This window comes from Phyllostomus discolor, chromosome 1 (genome assembly GCF_004126475.2).
Source record: "Phyllostomus discolor isolate MPI-MPIP mPhyDis1 chromosome 1, mPhyDis1.pri.v3, whole genome shotgun sequence".
NCBI classification, from domain to species: domain Eukaryota; kingdom Metazoa; phylum Chordata; class Mammalia; order Chiroptera; family Phyllostomidae; genus Phyllostomus; species Phyllostomus discolor.
The window spans coordinates 216692185-216715511 of record NC_040903.2 but is presented as its reverse complement, the minus strand read 5'-3'; the positions used below and the strand labels follow the sequence as shown (position 1 = coordinate 216715511).

General features: G+C 61.3%; 1 protein-coding gene across 1 annotated transcript in view; it reads right to left on the bottom strand.

The window, feature by feature from the left end:
- TECPR2 (tectonin beta-propeller repeat containing 2) overlaps positions 1 to 23327 on the bottom strand; it is a 52921-nt gene that overhangs the window by 24081 nt on the left and 5513 nt on the right. The window contains 9 exon segments of the mRNA XM_028506590.2: positions 404 to 587; positions 2483 to 2698; positions 2701 to 3464; positions 4446 to 4754; positions 8443 to 8575; positions 9721 to 10030; positions 12165 to 12322; positions 15353 to 15484; positions 15811 to 15939. Coding sequence (XP_028362391.1) covers positions 404 to 587; positions 2483 to 2698; positions 2701 to 3464; positions 4446 to 4754; positions 8443 to 8575; positions 9721 to 10030; positions 12165 to 12322; positions 15353 to 15484; positions 15811 to 15939 — 2335 coding nt within the window.

Below are 23327 nucleotides of genomic sequence, written 5' to 3'. Positions count from 1 at the left end.
CAAACCAACGCCACTTCTCTGCACCGTCAGGGGGGCTGCCCGCCACTCAGGTCGGGGACACCCCCAAGCGGGCTGGACCAAAACCCGTCTCTGGAGAGGACACCGAGCAGCCGGGATGCACCGGCATGCGCTCGGCCAGCTCCCTCTGTGCGGCCGCTGTGCAGCCACACTGAGAAACAGAAACGCATTTCATTTTTATAAGGAGTGTGTTAATAGCTGCACCTAGCAAACAATCAAAAGCTCCAACGCTCATTAACATACTCGATATCAAACGAAGCAATTCACGTTTGGAGAAAAACCCTCACGCCTGCGGGCAAAGGCAAGCCTGCTGAGGGGCAGAGGCCCCTGGGGCCGGGGCGGGCCGGGGCGGGGTGAGGCGGGGCGAGGCGGGGCGAGGGCGAACCTGAGGGCGAGACCGCCACCTGCTGGACGGCATCTTCAAACTTCTGCCAGCGCAGCCCGGCGCCCGGCAAGGCGCTGCAGAAGAGGCCGCCCTTGTAGTCCAGGCACCAGATGTACTTCTCGGAGACCACCAGGCTGAGGATGCCGTGGCCGGGGCCAGAGTAGCCCATCCAGCTCTCTGCAAACTAAGGACAGAGCCCCGTGAGTTCCGTGGCGGACGGCGTGGCTGCGTGTGCTGCGCTGTGGTCAACAGGAAAGCCCACAGGATGTCGTTCAGCTCAGAGCAGCTGGGGCCTCTGAGAAGCCCGCAGGGACCGCCCCCCCACCTCCGGGGCAGGGCTGCAGGGGGCGTCAGACCCCGCAGCTGCCGCCCCTCCTGCCGCGTCCTTCCCAAAGCCACGCCGAGGCTCACGGGCGGGGCTCCGCGCCGCAGGTACGGCTCACCCCACGGTCGTGTTCTGTGCGTGAGCGCCCTGCGCCGGGGCGGGGGGAGCGGCTCTGCCGCGGCCTGTGTGCGCTGAGCGCGCTTGCGAACCCTCCCAGTCGTCGCCCTCCAGGCCCAGCCTTGCGAGACCCGGCCAGGGCACGCTGCCCAGCTGGATTTTGTAAACTAGAGTTTACTTGCTAGGGTTCCTTCAAAAACCAAAGCTAATCCAATAAAGCCTTGGCTCTTCTGCAGAAGAAATCAACACATCTGCCCAGCTGCCCCCAGTGGAAGCTCACTGCTTCACCACGAGCAGCCTCACCTGACGCCCACAAACCTCCCCCACTTGCTGGGCTTTCCAGCCCCCCGAGGGGCAGGGGGCCGGGCAGGAAGGCAGCAGAGAGGCCCTCCAGGTGCCAGGACCCCTCCCTCCTGGGGGGGTGCTTTTCTATAGGTCTGGCCTGGAGCCCCCCAGCCCCCGCGCCGGACCCCGAGTGACTGACAGAGCCGACCTGGGTGGCCGTCTCTGCCGAGGCTGCCCCGCCGTCCTGCACGTTGCTCCCCACTGTCCCCGAGCCCCACTCAGCTGGACGACCCGACACTGATGCCCACGGCCGGCTGCCCCGTGCACGGCGGTGTCCCCGTGGCCGAGGCCCTCGAGAAAGGGTGAGCACACACGACAGTGGCGAGGGCAGGCCTCCGGCCTCCCGGTGCAAAGCAAGTGCGTGGCGCGGCTGTTTCTGAGGCAGGACAGCGCGGAGGCGGAGGGAGGGGCCCTGGGGCCGCCTTGCCCTGCGCCTTCTGCGTGCGGGCCCTCCGCCTGCGGGTCTCAGTCCCCTGCTCTGTGGAGCGGGCGACAACAGCACGGCCCTCCTGGTTGCTCGGTTTCAGAGAAGGGAACGGGCTGAACTCTCGGAGTGCTGGGCACGGCCCTGCCCACAGCCGGAGCCGCCACGCCACCGTCGGTGGCACCGAGAAGCCAGTGGGTGTGCAGGGAAAGCACAGGCGGCTGAGAGCGCGACTGGGACTCCGCACCACACACCCACTCGCGCACCCACTCGCGCGCCCACTCGACGGGGAAGTTACAACACGCGGCTCGTGCTCCACCCACGTCCCTCCAGCAGGGCTCGCCTGCTAAGGAGAGTGTGCGCTAACTAAAAAGCACTTTTTTATCTAAAATGACCCAGGACGGTCAATAATGGACTTGTAGCGGTGCAGACCAGCCCCCAGGGGGCCTGCGCCCACGCCACAGGCGGAGGAGACAGCCACGGGGAAGGCTCCTTCCTGCTGCCGGTCCGGTGCGCACACCCGTCTGAAGGGGCGGCGAGGACCGTCCCTGCCTCCGCCTGCCCAGAGCCCCCCCACCCCCGCCCACCAGGTCCTCTGCCCAGCGGTGTTGGAACGGCCCCCGGGCGGTTCAGCCCCTCCGGAGGCGACCGGCACCCAGTGCCCTGCTGGGCGGGGCCGCTGAAGCAGCGGTTACGGAGCAGGGGTGGCGAGGGGTCAGCACAGATCCAGGCCATTCACGGAAACGCCCCCCACCCGGACTTCAGAACATTCGGCCCGCAGGTTTCGCAGCGGAAACAGAACTTCCTTCCGCGAGAAGGAAAACCGCCGGCCTGCCGGCGATGTTCCTGGACAAAGAAGCCCACCCACCTGGTCGGCCTTCAGCAGCCCGGCGTCCTCCGGGGCCGGCTGGCCCGGGTCCTGCAGGGAGTGGCTGCCCCCGAGCTCCGCCACGCTGGTCTCCGAGGACGAGGAGGGCAGCCCACGGCCGTAGATGTCCTCCTCGTCGCTGGACGTCAGCGCCTGGTCTCGCCAAGGGTGCTCGGGGCGAGGTTCACGGCTGCTGGCCACCAAGGCAGAGGCCGGGGCGTTCCCCGCCCGCCCCCGCTCCCCAAGTCACACTCGGACGCAGCCCCCACGCTCCGGCCCGTGTCACTGCCAACAGCCGTGCGCCAGGGCCCGGCGCCCAGGCGGCCAGCAGCCTCCGCGTGCAGCGGGAGGCCCTGCTCTCGGCCCGTCTCCTCGGCGCTGCCCCGGGCGGCCCCGGGCTCCAGAGGCCACCCCTCGGCGCCGGGAGCCCAGCTGAGGCTGGAAGGCACTGGGGGCAAGTCCAGGAGGGGGGCCTCACACGGCGTGCTTTGGGGGGGCTCAGGCTCCAGGCCCCCCACCTCCAGGGCCTCAGCAGAGCTATCCTGTTCCTGGCAAGGCGACCGCCTGCTACTGGGCCCGTCGTCCGCAGGACAAGGCTCCTCCTTGGGTGCTGCGACGCCACCACCCTCCACGTCTTCCCTCGGCTGCAGCGGCAAACTCAGCACCTCACCGTGGGGCTCCGTCTCGCCTGCCTGGTCCCACCGCGGGGCTTCCGGTCTGGTGTCATCTTTACTGAGCACGTCAGGGCCGGGCTCAGGCAACTCCAGGACACTAAATGCTTCCGGGTCACTACTGTCCTGCAGGACACCGTTCACGTCCGCGCTGAGGTTGCTCTCCAGGTCGGGAGACTCGGTGCTCAGCTGGCCCAGACTCGAGGTCACAGACAGCAGGTCTGCACTCAAGGCCTGGGGACTGTCGCCGGGACACTCGCTGCAGGGAGTCGACTCCAGGGAGCTGGGCCAGGCGTCACTGCTCCCGCCTTCTGTTTTAAAACAAGAGCGTTCACAACGGGGTGTGACTCTACACAGAGATACGTGTTAAAAACCAAAATTTTGGCTTAAAAGATACATTTTCAATAGATGAAAAGTACATTTTAAACTGGCGAAGAATACATTTCTTAAGTACAAATCATGCCAACGCAGGGATGTTTCAAATGGATGCAAATACTCTACACACAATGGGCGCTGAGGCCCCACTCACGAAATGTTAACTCAGAAAATAAAGAACACGCCCCGGCTGGCGTGGCTCAGTGGACTGAGCGCCAGCCTGCGAACCAGAGGGTCGCCGGTTCAATTCCCAGTCAGGAGGCGTGCCTGGGTTGCGGGCCAGGTCCCCAGTGGGGGGCGTGTGAGAGGCAGCCACACATGGATGTTTCTGTCTCTCTCTTTCTCCCTCCCTTCTCCTCTCTCTAAAAATAAATAAATAAAATACTAAAAAAAATAAAGGACAAACTACAAACTTCTTCAAGTTATTAAAATGCTTAGGAATATGATAAAAATGTCCTCCGATACTACAGTGATCTTCAGCTAAGAGCTAGATGGGCACCGTGGAGTAGGAAGTTCAAGGGTTCAATGTCAAACCCCAATCTGGTAACAAACACACCCGCAGTTGAGACAAAGCGACCCATCCTGACACTGGCGACAACCTGGTCTCCGGGGCCTTCTGCACAGGGTTACGACATCTCTGGCCTAGTAACTGGTGCACACGGATGAGCCAACACTGTAAGGGCTGACCAGTGTCCACCCAGGCCCCTTGGGCAGGCTGGCGAGCACACGGGTGCGCAGCATTCCGTGGGCCTCAGGGTGTGCAGAGCGCACAGCCCGTGGGGGCGGGACGCAGTGCTCTCCGCAGACCTCTCCACTGCCCCCGAGGGCAGCGCCCACGGAGTGGGACAGGGCACCCCCCGGGCTGCCGGGGTTGGGGGGGAGGCGCCAGTGTGCCCCCTGCTGTCGACCTGACGTACCTGCCCTCTTCTTCCTCTTCTTCTTCCTCACTTTGAGAGGCTTCACCACGAGCTCCTGGTCGAAGTCCTCCGAGCTGATGACACTGAACCTCTGGGCGGTGGGCGGGCTGCCCCTGCCGAGCTCCGTGGCCGCCTGGGGCCCAGAGCCGCTGTCCGTGGAATTGAGCGAGCTGCTCCTGCTCCTGGGCTCGCTGGCCACGGAGGCGCCTCTGAGCCGAGCCTCGCCGGCCACGGCCCCCGGCGGCGGCCTCTCTACACGTTGTGTGGGGACTTGCTCCGAGCCTCCTGGTGTCTCCAGACCGTCTCGCGCTGCGGAAGAAGAGTCAGCTTTACCCGTCTGTCCAAGAGAGGGGTGACATTCCCTTACGCCAACCTGCCCTGCACCCCAGCCCGCTGAATTCTGAGCATCGCGCACACTCAGACTCGCCCACAGACTCCAGCCGATGGTTTCTGTTCTCCAGGGAGCACAGAGCGCATCAGCACACCGAGTCAGAGTCAGCACACCAAGCCACCGCAGCTGTCCTGTAAGGCATTGAACAGGAAGGGGACGCCAGCACCTGCGGAGCACCCCTCATTCTGACTCACAGACGACTTACACGGGAGGGAGGCTCGTCTCAAAAAAGGGGCTTACTGCCTTCCCACAGGCACCCAAGGCCTAGAGTGCACTTTAACACAACATTACTCAGTGGACATTTGAAAAGTACTTCACCCTGGCTGGTGTGGCTCAGTGGATCGAGCGCTGGCCTGTGAAGCAAGGGGTCGCTGGTTTGATTCCCAGTCAGGGCACATGCCTGGGTTGCGGGCCAGGTCCCCAGTAGGGGGGCGCATGAGAGGCAATCATGCATTGTTCTTTCTCCCTTCCTTCCCCCTCTCTAAAACTAGATAAATAAAATCTTTAAAAATATATATATGTACGAAAGCTCTCCAGAAAGTGTCCAGCCATGCACTATGAAAAATGGAGAAATTTACTGAAGAAGATGCAAGATACAAGAAACACTGCACACAGGATAAGGACCCCTCAGTCCCCTTCAAAGGAGGCACCTTGGGACCTCACACAGTTCTCCCAGCTGCCATCAGCTGCCCCGTTGTGTTTTCCTGGATCTCACTGATGGTCTGAAATCTCTTCCCTTTCAAGGGTGATTTTAGATTTAGTTTTGGGGAAAAGCCAGAAGTTGCAGGGCACCAAATCTGGGCTGTAGTAGGGCTGGGTCACCTGGGTGATTTGATGTTTTACCAAAAACTGTGCACGAAGCCCTGGCTGGCGTAGCTCAGTGGATTGAGCGCGGGCTGGGAACCAAAGTGTCCCAGGTTCGATTCCCAGCCAGGGTACATGCCTGGATTGCAGGCCAGAACCCCAGCAACCGCACATTGACGTTTCTCTCTGTCTCTCTCTCTGTCTCCCTCCCTTCCCTCTCTAAAAATAAATAAATAAAATGTTTAAATAAAAAAAAAAAACTCTGCACGAGACGTGATGCATGAATGAGCGTGTTGTTGTGGTGAAGCTGCCAATCACCGGTTGCCCACAGCTGCAGCCATTTTCATCATATTGCATCTCTCAGCTGACGAAGAACACAGGTCATGCTCCTCGTTAATCATTTGGTCTGGGGGGCGAGCAGACTCTTGATGGACAGCACCTTCCCAACCAGAAAACACAGTTAACGTGGTCTTGGCCTTGCCGCGACTTTGCCGCACCTTCTTCGGGTGTGGAAAACCAGGCAGCTTCCACTGGGCCTCCCTGTCCTGGTCGTACGAGCCGCAGACCCACGCTTCATCTCCAGGCATGACCTTCTTGAGGAAATCCAGGTCATTGGCAGCCGTCTGAATCAAGTCACTGGCAACTGCAGCACGCTGTTCCTTCTGCTCTGGTAGCAGACGCCACGGGACGAATTTTGCCACGACACATTTCATGCCAGGATCCTGCGTCAGAATCTCGGACACAGTAGTTTCTGGAACCTGGAGCTCCGCTCCCAGTCCTCACACTGTCGGTTGCGGATCTCTGTTGGCTGCAGCCTGCACACGCTCAACAGTCTCAGGTGCTCTGCTTGCTGCAGGCCTTCCAGAGCGTGGGTCACTCTCAACAGATTCTGGGCCGTCTTTGGCATGTTTGTGCCACACGCTTGTGTTTGCGCCACACTCACTGCATCGTCTCTGAAAGCCTTCGGAATCACCCGAATAGCTTCTGCGGAGGAATGTTCAAGCTTAACACAAAAGTTGATGTGGACTCGTTGCTCTGCTCACTCGGTCACTTTGAATGCGACGGCCACACCGCACGCATGCTCACTCAGTGGCGTCTGCCGCCCCCACTGACTAGTGCAGTGAAGGCATCACTGTTCACGCATGAGCATTCCAGTCCACTCCCCTTGGCTGCCGGGTTACATCCATGTGCTGCAGGCTGTTCTCATCATATGAACAATGGCTGGGCTGTTTCTGGACAGACCTTGTATGCCTGAAATTGAACTTCTCAGAACCCAGGAAGGAAAGGTAGTTCTCCATGGGGACAGACCCAGACAGATGCCCAGTGAAGCCGCCAGCGCCCAGTGCAGGCGGGGGCCCGGACAGGCGTGGGTGCGGAACGCCCCGTCCCGAGCTCTGGCGGCGATGGCGGAGAGCCGGCAAGTTCCCACCTCCGCAGACCGGCCCCCCTCTCACCACAGCACCAGGAGGTGACCGGGGCTGGAACGGCTCCAGCCACAGTCCCCTTCGACCTACTGAGTGCCCGTCACCACCCAGGGGCTGAGACATGGCCGCCAACCAGGCAGGCAGAGTCCCCGCTCCCCCGGGGCCCTCGGGGGCGGGCTGCAGGCCCTGCGCACACGCCGGGGACCAGAGGGCAGGGGAGTGGCCTGGGGAGACGACACGGCTGGTGGCAGAGCCCCCTGGAGCTGCGCTGCCCACTGCAGAAGCCACCAGTCACGTGGCTGTTCAAAGTCAGATCAATTAAAATGAATCAAAGCTTAAAATTCAGTTCCTCGGCTGCGCCTGCCACACCTCAGGCACTCGGCAGCCGCGTGTGGGCAGCGGCCGCCTACCGGACGGTGCGGGTGCAGAGCAAGGAAGGGACAAGGCTACTCCAACCCCGGGAGGATGAGGAGGGGCGCCGGGAGGCAGGGAGACAGGTTTTGCATTTCCCACAGGTTTGTTACGAGACACAGACAGAACACCTGTGGACCTAGAACACCTGTGAACCCGCCAGAGGCCCCACAGATGCGGCAGGGCTCGGGGACAGGCAGACGCCCCCGGGTGCCGCTCACGCACCGCAGTGGCGGGGGCCTTAGGGCTCTCACAGCACCGTGCCGGGCTTCGGCGTCCCCAGCGAGTCACTCGGTGCCCCCCACAGGGGCTGTTCTGAGGGTGAGGTCGTGACTGTTAGGTGCTCAGCACAGTCTCGGGCGCACAGTGGGTCCGAGAGAGAGCGAGGGGGGGGGCAGGCCCGCCGTCTGCCTTGGGTGCCACCGGGAGCAAGGTCACCGGGCAGCCCCAGACACACGCACTGAGCGCCGTGGGCGTGTGCACGGGAAACTGCCGTTTTGCTCACTGGAATTTGGGCTTACATGAATCACAAAAAGAAAGCCAAAAGCACACGGAATAATAACCAGTTCTACAAGCAAGGACCGCACTAGGGGTAGGAGATACATCCCAGCGGGCAGACTCAAACGCTCCAAGATCGCACGCGAATATAGGTCTTCCGGAGCCCTAACCCCACCCACTGCCAGAGTGTCGGAGGGCAGCCAGGTGGACTTGGCCTTCTCTCCCCCTCCCCCTCACCACCCCCGCGGGCCGGACCCACGGAAGCAACTCTGCCAAGGGGGGCCCTGTCTGACGGAGGCCGTGAGGCGGTCACCTCCCAGGGAGGCACTGTGGACAGTATTTCAAGAACTGTGGAAGTCCTCCAGCGGCCTCCTTGTTTAGATAAGCCGCAGTCACTTAGCCAGCAAACCGGTAAGCCCCACACACGAAACCCAGCTGAGCACACGGCAACTGTATCGTGGACACGAACCTACTGACGCCAGCCCTTCCGGCCTGCTCGAGATCCTTATGATGTTCCTGTCTCCCTTCAGGAGGAATATTTCGTTTTCTGTGCAGGAGACAGACACGATATCACCTGATCCTTCCAAGCCGGCGATTGTGGCCTGTCCAGAAATAAAAAATGAAACAAAATCACCAAACTGGCAGCAGCAACAGATCCGAGTGCGTGAGCAGGGCAGCCGGCCCCTGCTCGTGGCTGTGACAACTTCCCGGGACTCCTCAGGGCGACCCAAGCCACAGGGCAGGGCGGTGACACCCGATGGGCGTGTGGCCTGCCGTAGCCCTCCTCGCCAGCAGCTTCCCGTGAGGGAGGGGCAGTCTCTCCCCGCCTCTCAACCACTCTAGGGACCACGTGCTCACCTGCCACCCACACCCTGTGCCACGGAGCTCCTGCTCCCTGGTGGGACCTGCCTGTCAGCCTCACACAGCTCTACTCTCAAGAAACTAAAACGAAAGTTTTTGTTTCCTTTTTTGTCCCTATCTGAGGCCTTTTCTTCATTAATTTTAGAGAGAGGAAGGGAAAGAGAGAAACAGCAAGAGAGAAGCACTGACTGGTTGCCTCTGTACTTGGCCTGACCGGGGATCGAACCCGCAGCTTTCTGGTTTTGGGACAATGTTCTAACCAACCGAGGCAGACAGGCCAGAGCGCAAGTTTTGTTTCATGTTTTTTGAAGCTCCTGGCCTGACCCTAAAGGTAATGCTCTGTTCCTGCCCTGACTGGACAGACACCGTCCCCTGCCGTGACTGAACGCGGGAAACTGCCGCAAACACATGCGGCACGACGCTGGGCCTCCACCCGGGTGCAGGGAACGGGCTGGAGAGTTCAGGGCAGAGGGGAACCCGGGGAGACCCCGTCCTGCTTGCGTCCCCCTGGGGAGGCCCTCGGGGGGGACTCTCTGCTGGTGCTCTTGTCAGACTCGCGTCAGCATCTGATGCCCTCAGTCACTTGGTAGTCAGGAGAAACACGACCCCAATGGACGATAAAGAACAAGTTCAACTGTGTGCTCAGGCGCGAAAAGCGCTCACACAAAAACCAACGCCCGATTTCCCGGCGCTGGCGGGGGGGACTGCAAACAGCAAACCAAGTATCTTTTCAAATCCAGCAAAACGAGCAGGCTTCCCCGTGACGTCCGGACCGGCCCGGAAGGAGGGGGAAAAGCACGTGAGCCGACCCTGCCTGCCCCCGCGGTCAGGGGCAGCCCCTGGGCAGCCCGTGGACCCCAGGACAGGCCGCGGCGCGGTCGCTTACCTGGTTGACGGTGTCCAGAAGGTAAATGCTATGTTCATTCCAGCTCAGCACCCAGCCTTCTTGGAAAAAACAGGACACGAGCCCCAGGCGTTTCTCGGGCACGCCGCCGCCGCCGCCGAAGGGCTCCAGCCGTGGGTACAGCTCGAAGGGCGTGGCTCCCGCGGCGAAGGCGTCCTTCAGGATGAACGTGGCTTGCACCGTCCCGTGGATGTCGGCCTTCCACAGCCGCAGCCCCGGCCGCGAGGCGTACAGGGTGAGGTCGCTCTGCTTACAGAGCCCCGGTATAAAGCAGGCGCCGAACCTCCCAGTGCTGGGTCGGGGGGAAGAGGGCAGACGGACACGGGCTGACTCAGGGGGGGCCGCTGAGGGGGCTGCAGCGGGCGTCTCTCGGCCGAGCCTGAGCCCGGCCGGCGTTTTGGGGCCCTTGCCTGCCTTGTCTGTCCACCCTGAGCCTGGAGGACAAGGCGCCTGTGCCGCACCCCTGACAACACCCCGGGGCGGGCCCGAGGGAGCCCCCAAGCACAGCCACGCAGCTCGAGTGCCCGGGGCGCTCTCCCACTGCAGCGTCCCACTCGGCCCCCGGGTGACCACACCCCGGGACGGGCCAGGAGGGCACCACACACCAAACCCACCCTGAAGCAGAGACCACCGGGCAGGCCAGGAGTGTGCACAGGCGACCCGGCAGTGTGTCCCTGCTGCCCTGGGCGGGCCTGCTGGGGGCGGGGGCTCTCTGACGGAGACCAGAGGGTCCTCACAGGGCCGCCGGGACCCCTCCCCCACTTCCTCCTGCCTCTCCTGCTGCACCGACCTCCAGACCTCCACATGGTGACCCGAGTGCCAGGCTGCCTCCTTCCAGGAACAGGGCCCCCGAGAGATCCCGTCACCTCCATGTTCCCTGTTCACCGGGGGTGACTGACTGCGCCTCCCCTTGAACGAGCAGGGAGTGAGTCCCCATGTCCTGTGGGGCACTGTGCGAGTACACATGGTTATGACAGCATCTGGGAGGGACCGGCCCTGAGCCCAGGGGGCCGGTCAAAGTGGAGAACACAAAGGGGATGGGCTGTGACCGCCGCACGAGGAGGCAGGACCTGGACGCGTAGCGGGCAATGAATGACCAGGTGGAGAAGAGGGGACGGGCACTCTGGGCAGGGACACGCTCGGGCCAGGTGCTGGAGCGTGGCGGGTCGGCAGAAGGCACGGAGGTTGGGGGTGAGCGGCTACAGCCAGGTGGGGCTCCTCCCGAGGCCCGACCCCGAACAGCACACACCAGGGAGAGACTTAGGGCACGCGTTCGGTGCCATCCCCACTCTCGAAGCTCCATAAGGGGACGCTCTGGTTTGTTCCCGGGTCCTGGTGCACGGCACGCTCGCCGCCGCCACCCCGGGACCCGACCACAGAGGTGCCAGGCGAGGCTCCCAGAAAGGGGCCGGGCTGCCGCAGGGCCCGGGAGGCCAGGTGTGAGGAGCAGAGAGGCTGAGGGGGACCGGGCCCAGGTGAAAGGAAGCGGCTGGTGCGTCTCCGCACCCCACCTGCCTTCCAAGAAGTCACAGCGCAGCGGGACACTGTCAGACCAGGCCGGGCAGGACGCCGGGCAGCAGGACGCAGGGCAGGGCGGACACCAGCCGAGGGAAACCAGGGCCCACGAGACAGGGTCCTCTGCGTCCCCCGGCGGCGACAGGCGCTCACTGCTGTGCACAGGCCGGACCAGGGATGGGGCTTGTGGTGCTCGGCAGGGTGGACAGAAGCCAGGGGCCGGGTGGCAGTGCCCTACGTGGCTAAGGGCTGCGGGGAAGCCTGGCTCCTCCCACACCCAGCTGGTGTCTCAGCCGCTGTCTCCCACTGGCACCGCCAGCCTCGCGGGCCCCCCTCAGCCCCTGCCAGGCCACCGCGTTTCCAGGCCAGCCTGCCGTCCACTCCCCACACCCCGTCTTCTGCTCCTCCCTGAAGCCCGGCCGGTGCCCTGACTCCTCCAGCTCCCACCCACCCGCTCCCACGCCCCTCCATGCACCCTCCTCAGCCTCCCCCCACAACGCACACGCTGCACGGAGCCCTGCCCGGGAGCCTCCGCGTGGGACCATGAATGTACACACACGCCACCCCCATGCTGCCGCCCCTCTTCCACGCGGCCGGCAGGCACGTGGGCTTGGCCCAACCCGCCCGGCCACCGTTTTTCTGCCAGGCATCAGGTCACGGGAGGGACGATCTCTCCGCCTGGAACCCTCCCGCTCCCCGGCCCTCCCTGCCCCCCAGACCCCGGACCTCGAGGCAGAGGGGCTGCCCCGCAGGAGCACAGGCTCCTCCTCCGGCGCCGGGGCGGCTGCGCACCCATGGGGAGCCCCAGGCCTCGAGCCGCTGTGGGCCTGCGTGCAGCAGACTGGAGAGCAGAAAAACCGAGCCCCCCCCCCCGGCTGGCCGCCACCCAGCTGGAGCACTTGAGCACTCACCTTTTCCTTGGCTGGGCTCCCACCTGCCGCACGGACTGCTCTTCGGTGTAGAACAGCAGGCTGCGCTGCAGGGTGGACACCAGCAGCACTTTCTGGCTGTAGTCCAGCTGCACGATGGAGGACGGCTCTTCCAGCACCAGGTGGGAGCTGCAGGCGCCCTGCGGGAGGCAGCCCGTCACCCGCAGCGAAGGCGGGCGCACCGCGGCCCGGCCTCCTCCGGGGCCAACACGCACCGCTCCGGCAGGTGTGTGTGTCGGTCAGGGCCCCTGACAACTCACGCCCTGACTCTGGGTTCAGCATCCGCCCTCCGCTCATGAGAGCAGAGTCGGCACGCACGGAGGCTGGACCGCAGCTGCGTCCCCCGTGTCCTCGGCAGACGCTGCGAGGACACTCACGGAGACGCACGCGGGAGCGGCAGCGCCACATGCTCACTTCCTGCCACAGAGGAGCCCCGGGGCCTCCCACAGAACGACCGTGACACCAACACCCAGCTGAGCTCCTCTCACACTCGCCTCCCACAGAGCGACTCTGGGGACATTTCATCCCTGCCAGCTGGAAGGGTCAGAGAAAACAGGCACAAACTAAAATTAAAACGGCACTAAACACAGTAAAGAGGAAAACGGAAGAAGTCTAGAAGGCACTCGGCTGCCAACGCCAACCCCACGTCCCAGCGTGCCCGCTCTGCGTGCGTCCCCTCCCGGGACCCAGCTCCTTCCGCTGAGACACACACGGGTGCGCGGCCACAGGCCTCGCCGCCGCTGGGGAAGGGCGAGCGGCGGTCGGACTTGCTGGTGAAGCCCACGCAGCGTGCGGCTGCCCTCGCAGACACCCAGCTCTCGTGGCCACGACGACGCGGACAGAAGCCCACTCCTCTCAGACATCACGGGTGTTTTAGGAAACCCTCTGCCCACGTTGGCAGTTACGCAAGCGTTCGCTCTTTAGTCTTTGGCTCACCTTGTGACGAAGGCACTGACGTTTACTGGACCGAATTTTGCAAAAAACACGCAGGAAACTGGTCAGAGCCTCCACGAAGCCGGGGAAACACGACCAGCCTGCCGAGGACACTGCTTCCGGCGGGAGCAGCGTCCCCCCAGCTGCCCGCAGATGAGTGCCGCACGGGCACCCCCGAGGGTCGAGGCACCCCCTCCCGCAGAGCAGCGGTGCTCCAGGCGTGGCCTGCACCCCCGAGCGTCCCCAGGGCCCCGTTCAAGGGTCTGCGAGGTCCCAACAACGTCCGTGACGGTCCTAGGCTGCACCAGCCGCGTTCAGAGGGGACGCCGGGACTGACGGCACAGAAGCTCTGCCGGGGGGCCGCAGGAGGCTCGGGGGCCCACTGAGCGGGGAACCCGCCTCCACCCGTCTCACTGCGCCCTCCGCCACGCACTCGCAGCACGAACACGCACTTCCCGGAGAGTGCTTCTGGTGCAGAGAGGTGACGACACCCTGGAACCCCAGTCCACGGGCACGTGTGCGCCGTGTGCAGCCACTGCCCACAGGAGGCCTGGTCCTGTCGAGCAGCAAGTGCCCGAGCGGGCGTCGGCGCTGCCGGTGGAGCCGGTCCCCAGACACCTCCTTGCCTGCCGCGCTAGCACTGCTCCCGCCGGGGCATCCGACGGCCTTAGCCGGGAGGGACGCAGGACACCTGTTCTTCCTGGACAAGGGCCGTGGAGGGTCTGCAGCCCGAGGTAAAATCCGAGTTCTCCAGTGAAGGTCAGAGCCGGAGACCGAGACCCCACCCTGTGAGCCTGGGGCTGGGGGTGCCCAGTCGCTGGAGACTCTTCTGACCGAACAACGGAGACGCTGACGAAGGCGCTCCCTCCCCCGCTGTGCGGCTGAGCGCGCCCATGCCTGGGACCCGGCCTCGCCCAGGGGCCGGCCTGCTCCAAACGGCCGCCGCATGTCGGGCCGAGGAGCCGGTCTGAGCGCAAGCAGGCTGTGGGCTTTGCGGAGCAGAGCACGGAACTCCGTCCACACGGGGTCAGGCCACACAGACACTGCCGGCGCCCCCCGGGGAGAGACCTGAAGGAGAGCACCCGCGATGCTCCAGGAAGCCTCTGCCTGCGAGAGGCCGGCTCTGCACCTCCACCGCCAGCACCGCGCGCTCGGGACAGAGCGCGTGCGGAACCCGGGTGCCCTCCACCGACCCAGACGTGGGCGAGACCGACAGACGTGTGCAGCAACGCCACTCTCACTTGTGTCAACACGTGATAGGTTTGTTGTTTCAAGATAGAGTTAATATTTGTAAATGTCTTAAGGTTTTTTTAATGTTTTATTTATTTACTTTTAGAGAGAGGAAAGGAGGGAGAGAAGGAGAGAAACATCAGTGTGTGGTTGCCTCTCGGACATCCCCCTACTGGGGACCTGGCCCACAACCCAGGCCTGTGCCCTGACTAGGAATCGAACTGGCGACCTTTTGGTTCACAGGCCGGCACTCGATCCACTGAGCCACACCAGCCAGGGCCTAGTTTTTCTTTCTAGCACAGGCCGCTCGGTAGATAGAACTCGTACAAAACCACACGTGCCAGGAATGACGGCTACCGATACGAGCGCGGAAGGCCCCCCGCGCCACCGAGGGGTCCCGTCTAGCTGGGAACGGGCAGGCTCGGGGCCACACGTGCAACGGGGGCGGCTCTGGGGCGGGCGCTCGTCTGCAGCCGTGCTCCGCCGGCTACCCGCTCCTGACCGGGGCCTGCGACCGCACCCCCGGAGCAGTCTGTCCCCCGCACCAACCGGGGAGAACGCAGCTCAGGGCACGCTGGGGGGACTCGATAAAACAGCCAGCTCGAGGGCGGGGCTGGGCGGGTGCCACCGCCGAGCCCTCCGCCAGCCACTGGCTCGCACACCGGGCCGTGGCACGTGGGCAGGGCGGGCTGCCAGCCCAAGGAGGGCCCCGGGCTCCGTCCCCTGTTCGGGCTCAGAAGAGGGTCCCTCGGCTCCTCCGAGCCCTTCAACAAAGGAGCAGAGACCGGGACTCCCTTCTAAGCAGCGGAAGAGACACCAGGAGAAGGAAAACAGTGAACCCCGGGAGAAACAAAGGCCCCTCTTTAACCGCAGACAGTTACGACACGTCAGAAAAGCCCCCGAAAGACAAGGTCACAAACAACAGCTGAGACTGCAGCAGGACGACGACGAAGAACGAGCGTCGTGGCTCGGAGTGGGGCGCCGACAGCGCGCGGACGAGGGTTTACCTGGTCCAGGTCCAGGGAAGAGTACACGACCTTGCCCCGGCCGTCCCCGGAGAACAGCTTCATGCCGTTGGGGCTCCAGGCCAGAGCCGTGATGCTGCTCCGGTGGATGCCGGCCACGTCGAACCTGCGCAGCTGTGCGGCCCCACAGAGGCACACGCACGGGGAGGGAGGGAGGGGTGGCGCTGTGAGCGGCGGCGCAGTGCGCACGGGGGCGGGGCCCCTCTCCCCGCAGGAGGGGGCTGGGCGCCGTCTGCTCCCCTGCCAACCCCGGGGAGCCGCCAGCGAACACCGGGTGGGCGTTCAGCCGCCCGCGTGTGCTCTCTGCCAGGTGTCCCACGGGGAACGAGAACGCTGCCGGACCAGGAAGGACGCAGTGCTCAGCTGCTCCGAGCCCTCGTCTTTCCGGCACACGAGGGGGCCCCGGGGAAGCCCGGCCGTGTCACCTGACTGGCGCTGACCTGCTTGTTCCTCCCGGGCAGCGCGGACACCAGTTGGAAGATGGCCACCCTCCCGGAGGTGGTGCCGGCGGCCACCAGGTCATCGAAGCAGCTCAGCAGCTTCACCGTGGTGATGGACTCCATCTTCCCCTGCAAGACACGACACCCAAGACCAAGACCTGGAGGCCGGCCGGCCACTCTCGAAGGGGAAGGCCTGGCCAGCGGACTGGAAGACTTCATCAGGCTACAGCCGGTGCATACCGCTGAGAAAAATGAATACGATCCAGAAAGACAAACCTGTGAAACCCCCATTTTCTTTCCCGGTTTTTGGCACCGATGGGAGTGAACAGAGACAGACCCCTCCTAAGGGTCTGCGGTCCCTCGCCCGCCCTGCTCCGCGTCAGAGCGGGTGTCCGCCTTCCACTAGGAAGCAGCCGCGGGCCAGCCGATTCAACGGACGTGCGTCCATGCGCGCAGCACCCCGGAGGCCTGGCTGAGCGAACCAACCCCACCCTGGGGCGCAGTCCTGGGCCGGCTCCGCAGCACCCACACACGTCAGGTCAGCCACGCAGCTCGGCGTCAGCCACGGCCGGAGGGAAACAGCCCGTGACGAAGAGCAAACTAGTAAAGGCAACGATGGTACAGGACGACCCCTCACCCTCACCCAAGTATTCCATCTAGGTCGGGGAGACCCCGAAAAGAAACATGCTTAAAAACTTTAAAGAAATATAAAAGGAAACGAAAGCATGGAACAAGCTGCCACCAGAAACAGAGCGAAATGAAAAACCATCGAGAGAACTGAAGACTGCAGTGGCGGCTCCTACAGCAGATCGGTCGCAGCTGGAAGGAACTAGCGAGCAGGACGGCAGACGCGCGCGACAGAGAGACACGGGGAGGTGAAATACGAAGGAGAAGAGTCGGAGGACAGAGCACGGAGCTCCAGCCTCCTCTGACCGGGCTGCCAGACGGCGGGAGAAGAGAGGGGAAGGGAGGCAGTGTCGTCGGGAACGAGGCCGAGGGTGACCCAGGACTGAGGCAAGACCCATGTCCCCAGGGGCACAGGCCTGGACGAGACTCGAGAAAACGCACACACGCACGTCCTACAGCGAGACAGCAGCACCTCGAAGACAGCAGCAGGTCACAGAAAGGCAAATGAGCAAACAGGAATGACTACTGAAAACCAGAGTTCTTAAGAGCAAGGATGCAGCCCGGAACACAGTGAAACGTCATCTTCACAAGTGCTGAGAGAAGCAAGCTGTCGGCCTGTGTGGTACGCCTGCCAACGACTCAAAGGCAGAGAGGCAGCCCAACGACAACAAAAGATCCAGGGTGCTCAACGCCGAAAGGCCTCGCCTCGAGCTCCGCGGGAGGACGCGCTCCAGGGAGGAGGGGCGTGGCCGCGGAGGGGGGAGCTGGGACGCAGCGGGGCGGTGAGCGCAGAAGGCGGGGAACACGAGGGAGTGGGAGTGATGACTGCAGACACAGCGACACGGTCCAGCCCGGGCAGTAAACACGGCAACTGCAACACCGGACAGTCACACGTGTGATGAGGAAGGTCAGGCAGAGACGCCGTGAGAAAACCACAGCTGACCCCTGAACAACGTGGGGGTCGGGGGTGCAGTCAGAGATCCACACATGACTTCGGACTCCTCCGAAACGTAACTCTGATAGCCTGCTGCTGACCAGAAGCCTGCCCAAGGAACAGACAGTTACATGTTTCACATTATATGTGTTACGTACTGCACTCCGACAATAAAGCGAGCTGCAGAAAAGACAATGTTATTAAGGAAATCCTAAGAGAAAATATGTTCACAGTGCTATCTGTACATCTTCTTTGGAAGAGAAATCTGTGTAAGTGGACCCATGCGGTTGAGACCCGTGTCGTCTGAGGGTCAACTGTACAGATCAATATCCTCATGAACACAGACCAAAACTTTAGCAAAATACTACTAAAGTGAATACCGCAAGATGTATAAAAAGAATAGTATAACATGACAGAGCCCTGGCTGGTAATTAATCCAAAAGGCAGAGAAAAAGAAGAAAAAGCAAGGTGTGAAAATAAATGGGGCGAGTGGAAAACAAGGACCCAGACGGCAAACGGGACGGTCCTCCACCGGGGGCAGCCCCGCCTCATCCCACAGCGGCCTTCCGCCCCCCCGCCCCCGCACACTCAGGCGAATTGTGGAAATTCCGCAGCACACCAAAAATACATTTTTTGCCAATCTGACCAAAAAATTAGGTACAATTTTGATTCACTCCCACCAGACAGCTATTGTTGTATCGGCTGTTGTCATTTTCAATAGGACTTCCTTTACTTTGAGAGAGAAAGAGGGAGGCAGGGAAAAAGGGAGGGAGAGACACGCTGATGTGAGAGAGAAACATCGACCGGTGGTTTGCTGCACACGCCTTCACCAGGGGCTGCACCAGCAACCCAGGTGTGTGCTCCGACTGGGGCTCGAACCAGCGACCTCTCAGGGCTGGTGTCAGTTTTTAAATTTGACAACCCAAGAGGCCAGTGCTGCCGACTGAACAGTCGGGTGCTGCGGCACCCAGGCTGAAAAGCAACGCCGTCTTGTAACGCTGCCGACACACCAGAGTTTGGATCTCGGGGCGCCGGCTGGCGGGCCTCAGGGCTCCCTCCACAGGGAAAGGCGGAGGGAGCACTGGGGAAGGCACCTCTGCTGACGTGGCGAGACAGACACTGCCATCCCTGCATCGCTTTTAAAAATGTACTAGGTGCAGCCCTGGCCAGTGCGGCTCAGGGGGCCGGGCACTGCCCCCTGAGCCAAAAGGTCGCCAGTTCAATTCCCAGTCAGGGCACGTGCCTGGACTACAGGTTCAGGCCCCCAGGGCGCGTACAGAAGGCAGCCAATCCACATTTCTCTCGCTCAGCGATGTTTCTCGCCCTCTTTCCCCCTGCCTCCCCTAGATAAAATCTAACATAAAATACAGAAACATACTAGGTATCATATGCACGCACACACGCCAGGTGCACGTGCACACTAGGTGTGAGTCGGGTGAACGCTCACAACGTTCTACAGCACAGGTTCTCTAGCAGACGCGCCAGCACGGCGTGCCGCTCCCTCCGCTCAGGTCTGTTTGGCTGCCGCTTCCCCGTCAGCCCTCCCCCGGCGTCCCCACCGAAAACCGGACCGGGCCCTGCCGGTGTGGCTCAGTGGGTGAGCACCAGGCGCCTGGGAACTGAAAGGCTCGATCCCTGCTCAGGGCCCACGCCTGGGTCACGGGGCCAGGCCCCAGCTGGGGGCGTGCAAGAGGCAACAGGTCGATGTCTCTCTCGTGCATCCAGGTTTCCCTCCCTCCCTTCCCTTCTCTCTGAGAACGAATAAATAAAGTCTTTTAAACCCGGACCAGCCCTGTGGGCACTCCTCACCCCGTCTCCCGCTCACCTCCCCCTCAGCCCAGACCCCCGCAGGCAGGGGCCCGGCCTGCCATGCTCTCTCCCACGTCTCCAGGACCTCACACGGTGAGCCCTAGACCCAGGCCCGGCACACGGTGAGCCCTAGACGACCACAGGTGGGCTCACGGGGACGGCCAAGGGCAGCGTGGCCAAGGTCGGCGCGGCAGCGAAAACGTGGGCCAGCCTGGCTGTGGCTGCAGCACGGGATTTGATGGCAAAGCCTTGAAATTTCAACAGTCCACTGAGTGGCTGTTGTAATGAGAGACATCGCAGACCATACATTTGATTTCAAAACAGAAAATTAGAGACTCAGGTCGAGTTGTCTTTCTCATCTATTCTCACGTACGAGGTCCTTCCAGAAAAAGTCCAGCCACTGTCAGTGTAACAAGAGCAGTTTGCACGACATCGATGTAGCCTGCTTGCCAGGGAGAGGGGACTGGAGTGCAGTTGCATGAACAATGATGCCCTCACTGTACTCATCACTGGGGGTGGGAGGTGCTGTTGAGCGAGCATGCGTGCTGTGTGGCCGTCACATTCAAAATGCCTGAGTGAGCAGAGCAACGAATCTGCACCCAGTTTTGCTTTAAGCTTGAACATTCCTCCAGGAAACCATTCCGATGACTCAGAAGGCCGCAGCGATGGGCAACTGGCGATGGGCAGCTTCCTCAGACAACACGTCCTCTCATGCGCCAGTGGAGTCTCGTGCAGTTTTTTGGTGAAACATCAGATCGCCCAGGTGACTCAGCCCCCTACAGCCCAGATTTGGCGCTCTGCAACTTCTGGCTTTTCCCAAAACTAGTCACCTTTGCAAGGGAAGAGATTTCAGACCATCAGTGCGATCCAGGAAAATACGACAGGGCAGCTGATGGCGACTGGGAGAACCGTGTGAGGTCCCAAGGTGCCTGCTTTGCAGGGGACTGAGGCACATTGTCTATGTGCAAAGTTTCTTGTACCTTCTTCAGCAAATTTCTCCATTTTTCATATTACATGGCTGAATACGTTCTGGACAGAACGCATATGTCACAGCCATCTGTTTAACAAGCTTGTAACATTTTTTTGTGCTTATTATTAGCCTCTCACAACATTTCTTCGTGCTTTTGGCACCCACTAGGAAGAACTTCTTGGGTCTCCATCTGCTCTCTCCTACTGAGTTGTACGGGAAAAGAAAGGGCTTCCAAAAGCATTATTCTTGAAAACACATGCCCTGCCTGGTGTGGCTCAGTGGACTGAGTGTGGGCTGTGAACCAAAGGGTGGCTGGTTCGATTCCCAGTCAGGGCACATGCCTGGGTTGCGGGCCAGGCCCCAATGGGGGGGGGTATGAGAAGCACCCACACATTGATGCTTCTCTCCCTGTCCTTCTCTCTCCCTGCCCCCTCTCTAAAAATAAATAAATAAAATCTTGGGGGGAAAACTGACCACACATAAGGCCTGCTTTCTATCCAGACACACGGTCTGGAGCAACCACCACCTAAACCCCTAGGAGACTAAGCCCAAACGCCAAGGCGACTCAGTAGTGAGCTGCACCCCAAGAGGGTCAGAAGAGCAGGACCCTGGGGAGGAGCTCGGAGCACCTTGGGAGGTGGCACCGGGGAGTCTGCGAGCTGCTGGAAACGTTCGTATCTTGACCTGGATGTCGTCACGGGTGCACACACGTAAATCCATAGAGCTGTGCACTTGAGATCAGTACACTTCACATAAATTATACCTCAATTAAAAAGTGAAAACAGATGAGGCGACACACAGGCCCCCAGAAAGCCTGCTGGACTTTACATTCGGTGAGGTGTGCTTTGTGCCCCGGAATCTGGTCTGTCTGAGTGGATGTCCCAGGTCCACCTGTAAGGAGTGGGCGCTCGGCACCGCGTCCCTGTGGGCCCTCTCTCCACCTCGGCCGCCCCCCCAGGACGGGGTGCTGTGGTCTCCGGCCGTGATCGCGGGCTCCTCTCTCCCTCCTTCAGTGCAGTCGGTGTTGCTCCGTGTGCCACGCGGCTCTGGTGTGGGGGACACAAACACTTGGGGCTGCTGTGTCCTTCTGGTCCACTGGCCCTTCCACCGTCACGGCCCGCCGCTCTGCACCCCCGGCTGCCTCCCTGCTGAGACTGCTCTGACGTTAACACGGCCGCCCCAGATCTCTTTTCGTGAGTGTCTGCACGGCATATCCTTCTCCGTCCTCTTACTTTTCACCTTCTTATACCGTTTACTATGAACTGATTTCCCTACAGGAAACATACCGTGGTTTCGTGATTTTTCTCCATCCCCATAATTTGTCTTTTAGCTGCCACGTGAGAGAGTTTCCATGTAACACAGCTTCAGGTGCGGTTTGGTTTAGGTCTGTCACCGCATTTGCTTTCTGCTCGCTCCCTCTGTCTCCCCTCTCCTGCTTCCCCTCCCCGCTCCCCGTGAGCCCTGTGTGCACGTTCACAGACCCCTTTCTGGTACGCCTGGAGCCGCTTGCCCGGCACCCAGGTGCTGTCGGGTCATCTCGGTGGCGGCCGTGGGGATTGCAACGTCACCTCTTCGAGCAGCACGTAGAGGCCTTGCCAGCCCGGAGGTCCCGGACCCCCCTCTGCTGTGCTGAGGCTCTCTCACGCGTCACTGCATCTACACACACCACAACCGTGACCAGACCACGTGCCTTTAAATGTCTGCTGCCTGTCAAATGTATTTTAAAGAACTCAACAAGAGAGACCTGGCCTGCTGTATGTATCCAGGTACTTGTTTACCCTCCCTCCTTCCTCGCTGACGAGCCGGTGGTTTTCGAGCAGGTCGGCTGGCAGCGGACCCCTCGGTCTTCCTCCCCCGGGAACACGTGTGCTCCGCCTTCTTTCCCGACAGGCGTTTTCGCGGGTGCAGGACCCCCGCCGACGGTCTTCCCTCGGGACTTCGGGACGCTGCGCCCGGCCCCCAGCCCCTGCGGTCTCCGACGAGAAACCTGTGGTCACTCCGATCACCCGCCCTGGGGCGCTGCCGTTCTCCTCTGGCTGCATCCACCACCTCCCTGGTCCCTGCTCGTCGGCAGCTCAGTCCCGGTGTGTGGGGGCACTGATTCCTCTGGGCTATTCTGTTAGGAGTTTGCCGCCAGGCTCATCCGTCTCTCTGGTTAAGTGTTGAAGTGTTGGAGAGATTTTAGGTAAATTAATGCATAACTACAATTGTAAAGATGAATTAGGTAATGGTCGTAAAGGTTTGGGAAATCTGATCAGTCAAATCCATAAGCTATTAATCAAAGAAAAGAAACAGCGTAGTTTTAATTTTTATATAAAAAATATTAATATAGCCCTGGCTGGTGTAGCTCAGTGCACTGAGTGTGGGCTTCGAACCAAAGTGTCGCAGGTTCGATTCCCAGTCAGGGTACATGCCTGGGTTGCAGGCCATGACCCCCAGCAACCGCACATTGATGTTTCTCTCTCTCTCCTTTTCTCCCTCCCTTCCCTCTCTGAAAATAAATAAAATCTTAAAAAAAAAGACAACTCTTTGAAAACTTAAAAAAAATATATATATATACATATATTAATATAAACCCTAGAGCCAATCTGCCCACGTTCAGACAATGGGGCCATCACTCACTAACCCTGACCTTGGGCTTGTCCCTTAACCACTCCGTGCCCCAGCTGCCCCCGGTAAAGGGGGGTAAAACAACACCCGCCGCGCAGGGTGTGTGCCGGCGCCACGGGTTCAGACGCGCCCCGAAGGCCACGTGGTGCCTGGCACAGGCAAGCGCTACAGCATGCGAAGCGTTTGTGTCATTTCAAACTGAGTATAGAGGCTTAAAAAAACTAACTTTTTAAATTAAGACTTTAAGAAGTTGAATACTGATCAAAACACAGTATTTCTCTCCACACGACAGCCTCGTCTCGGTCTGCGAAAGCCCACTGAGCAGGGCAGAGCCTCACAAGGCCACGAGGCAGGAGCCACGACTGGGTCGCCTTGGAGCCTCTCCACAAAACAGCCAGGAGCACCAACAAAGGAGTGTATTCAGGGTCGTCCGAGGACACTTGTGTGCCCAAGTGACACAACACAAACACAGAGACCGCCCAAGTGCAGCAGCGCGAACGCAGGCTGGCCGGGCCGAGGCAGCTGGTGCTCTCGGAGGTGACCCTGTGTGAGGCGCGCCGGCCCTGG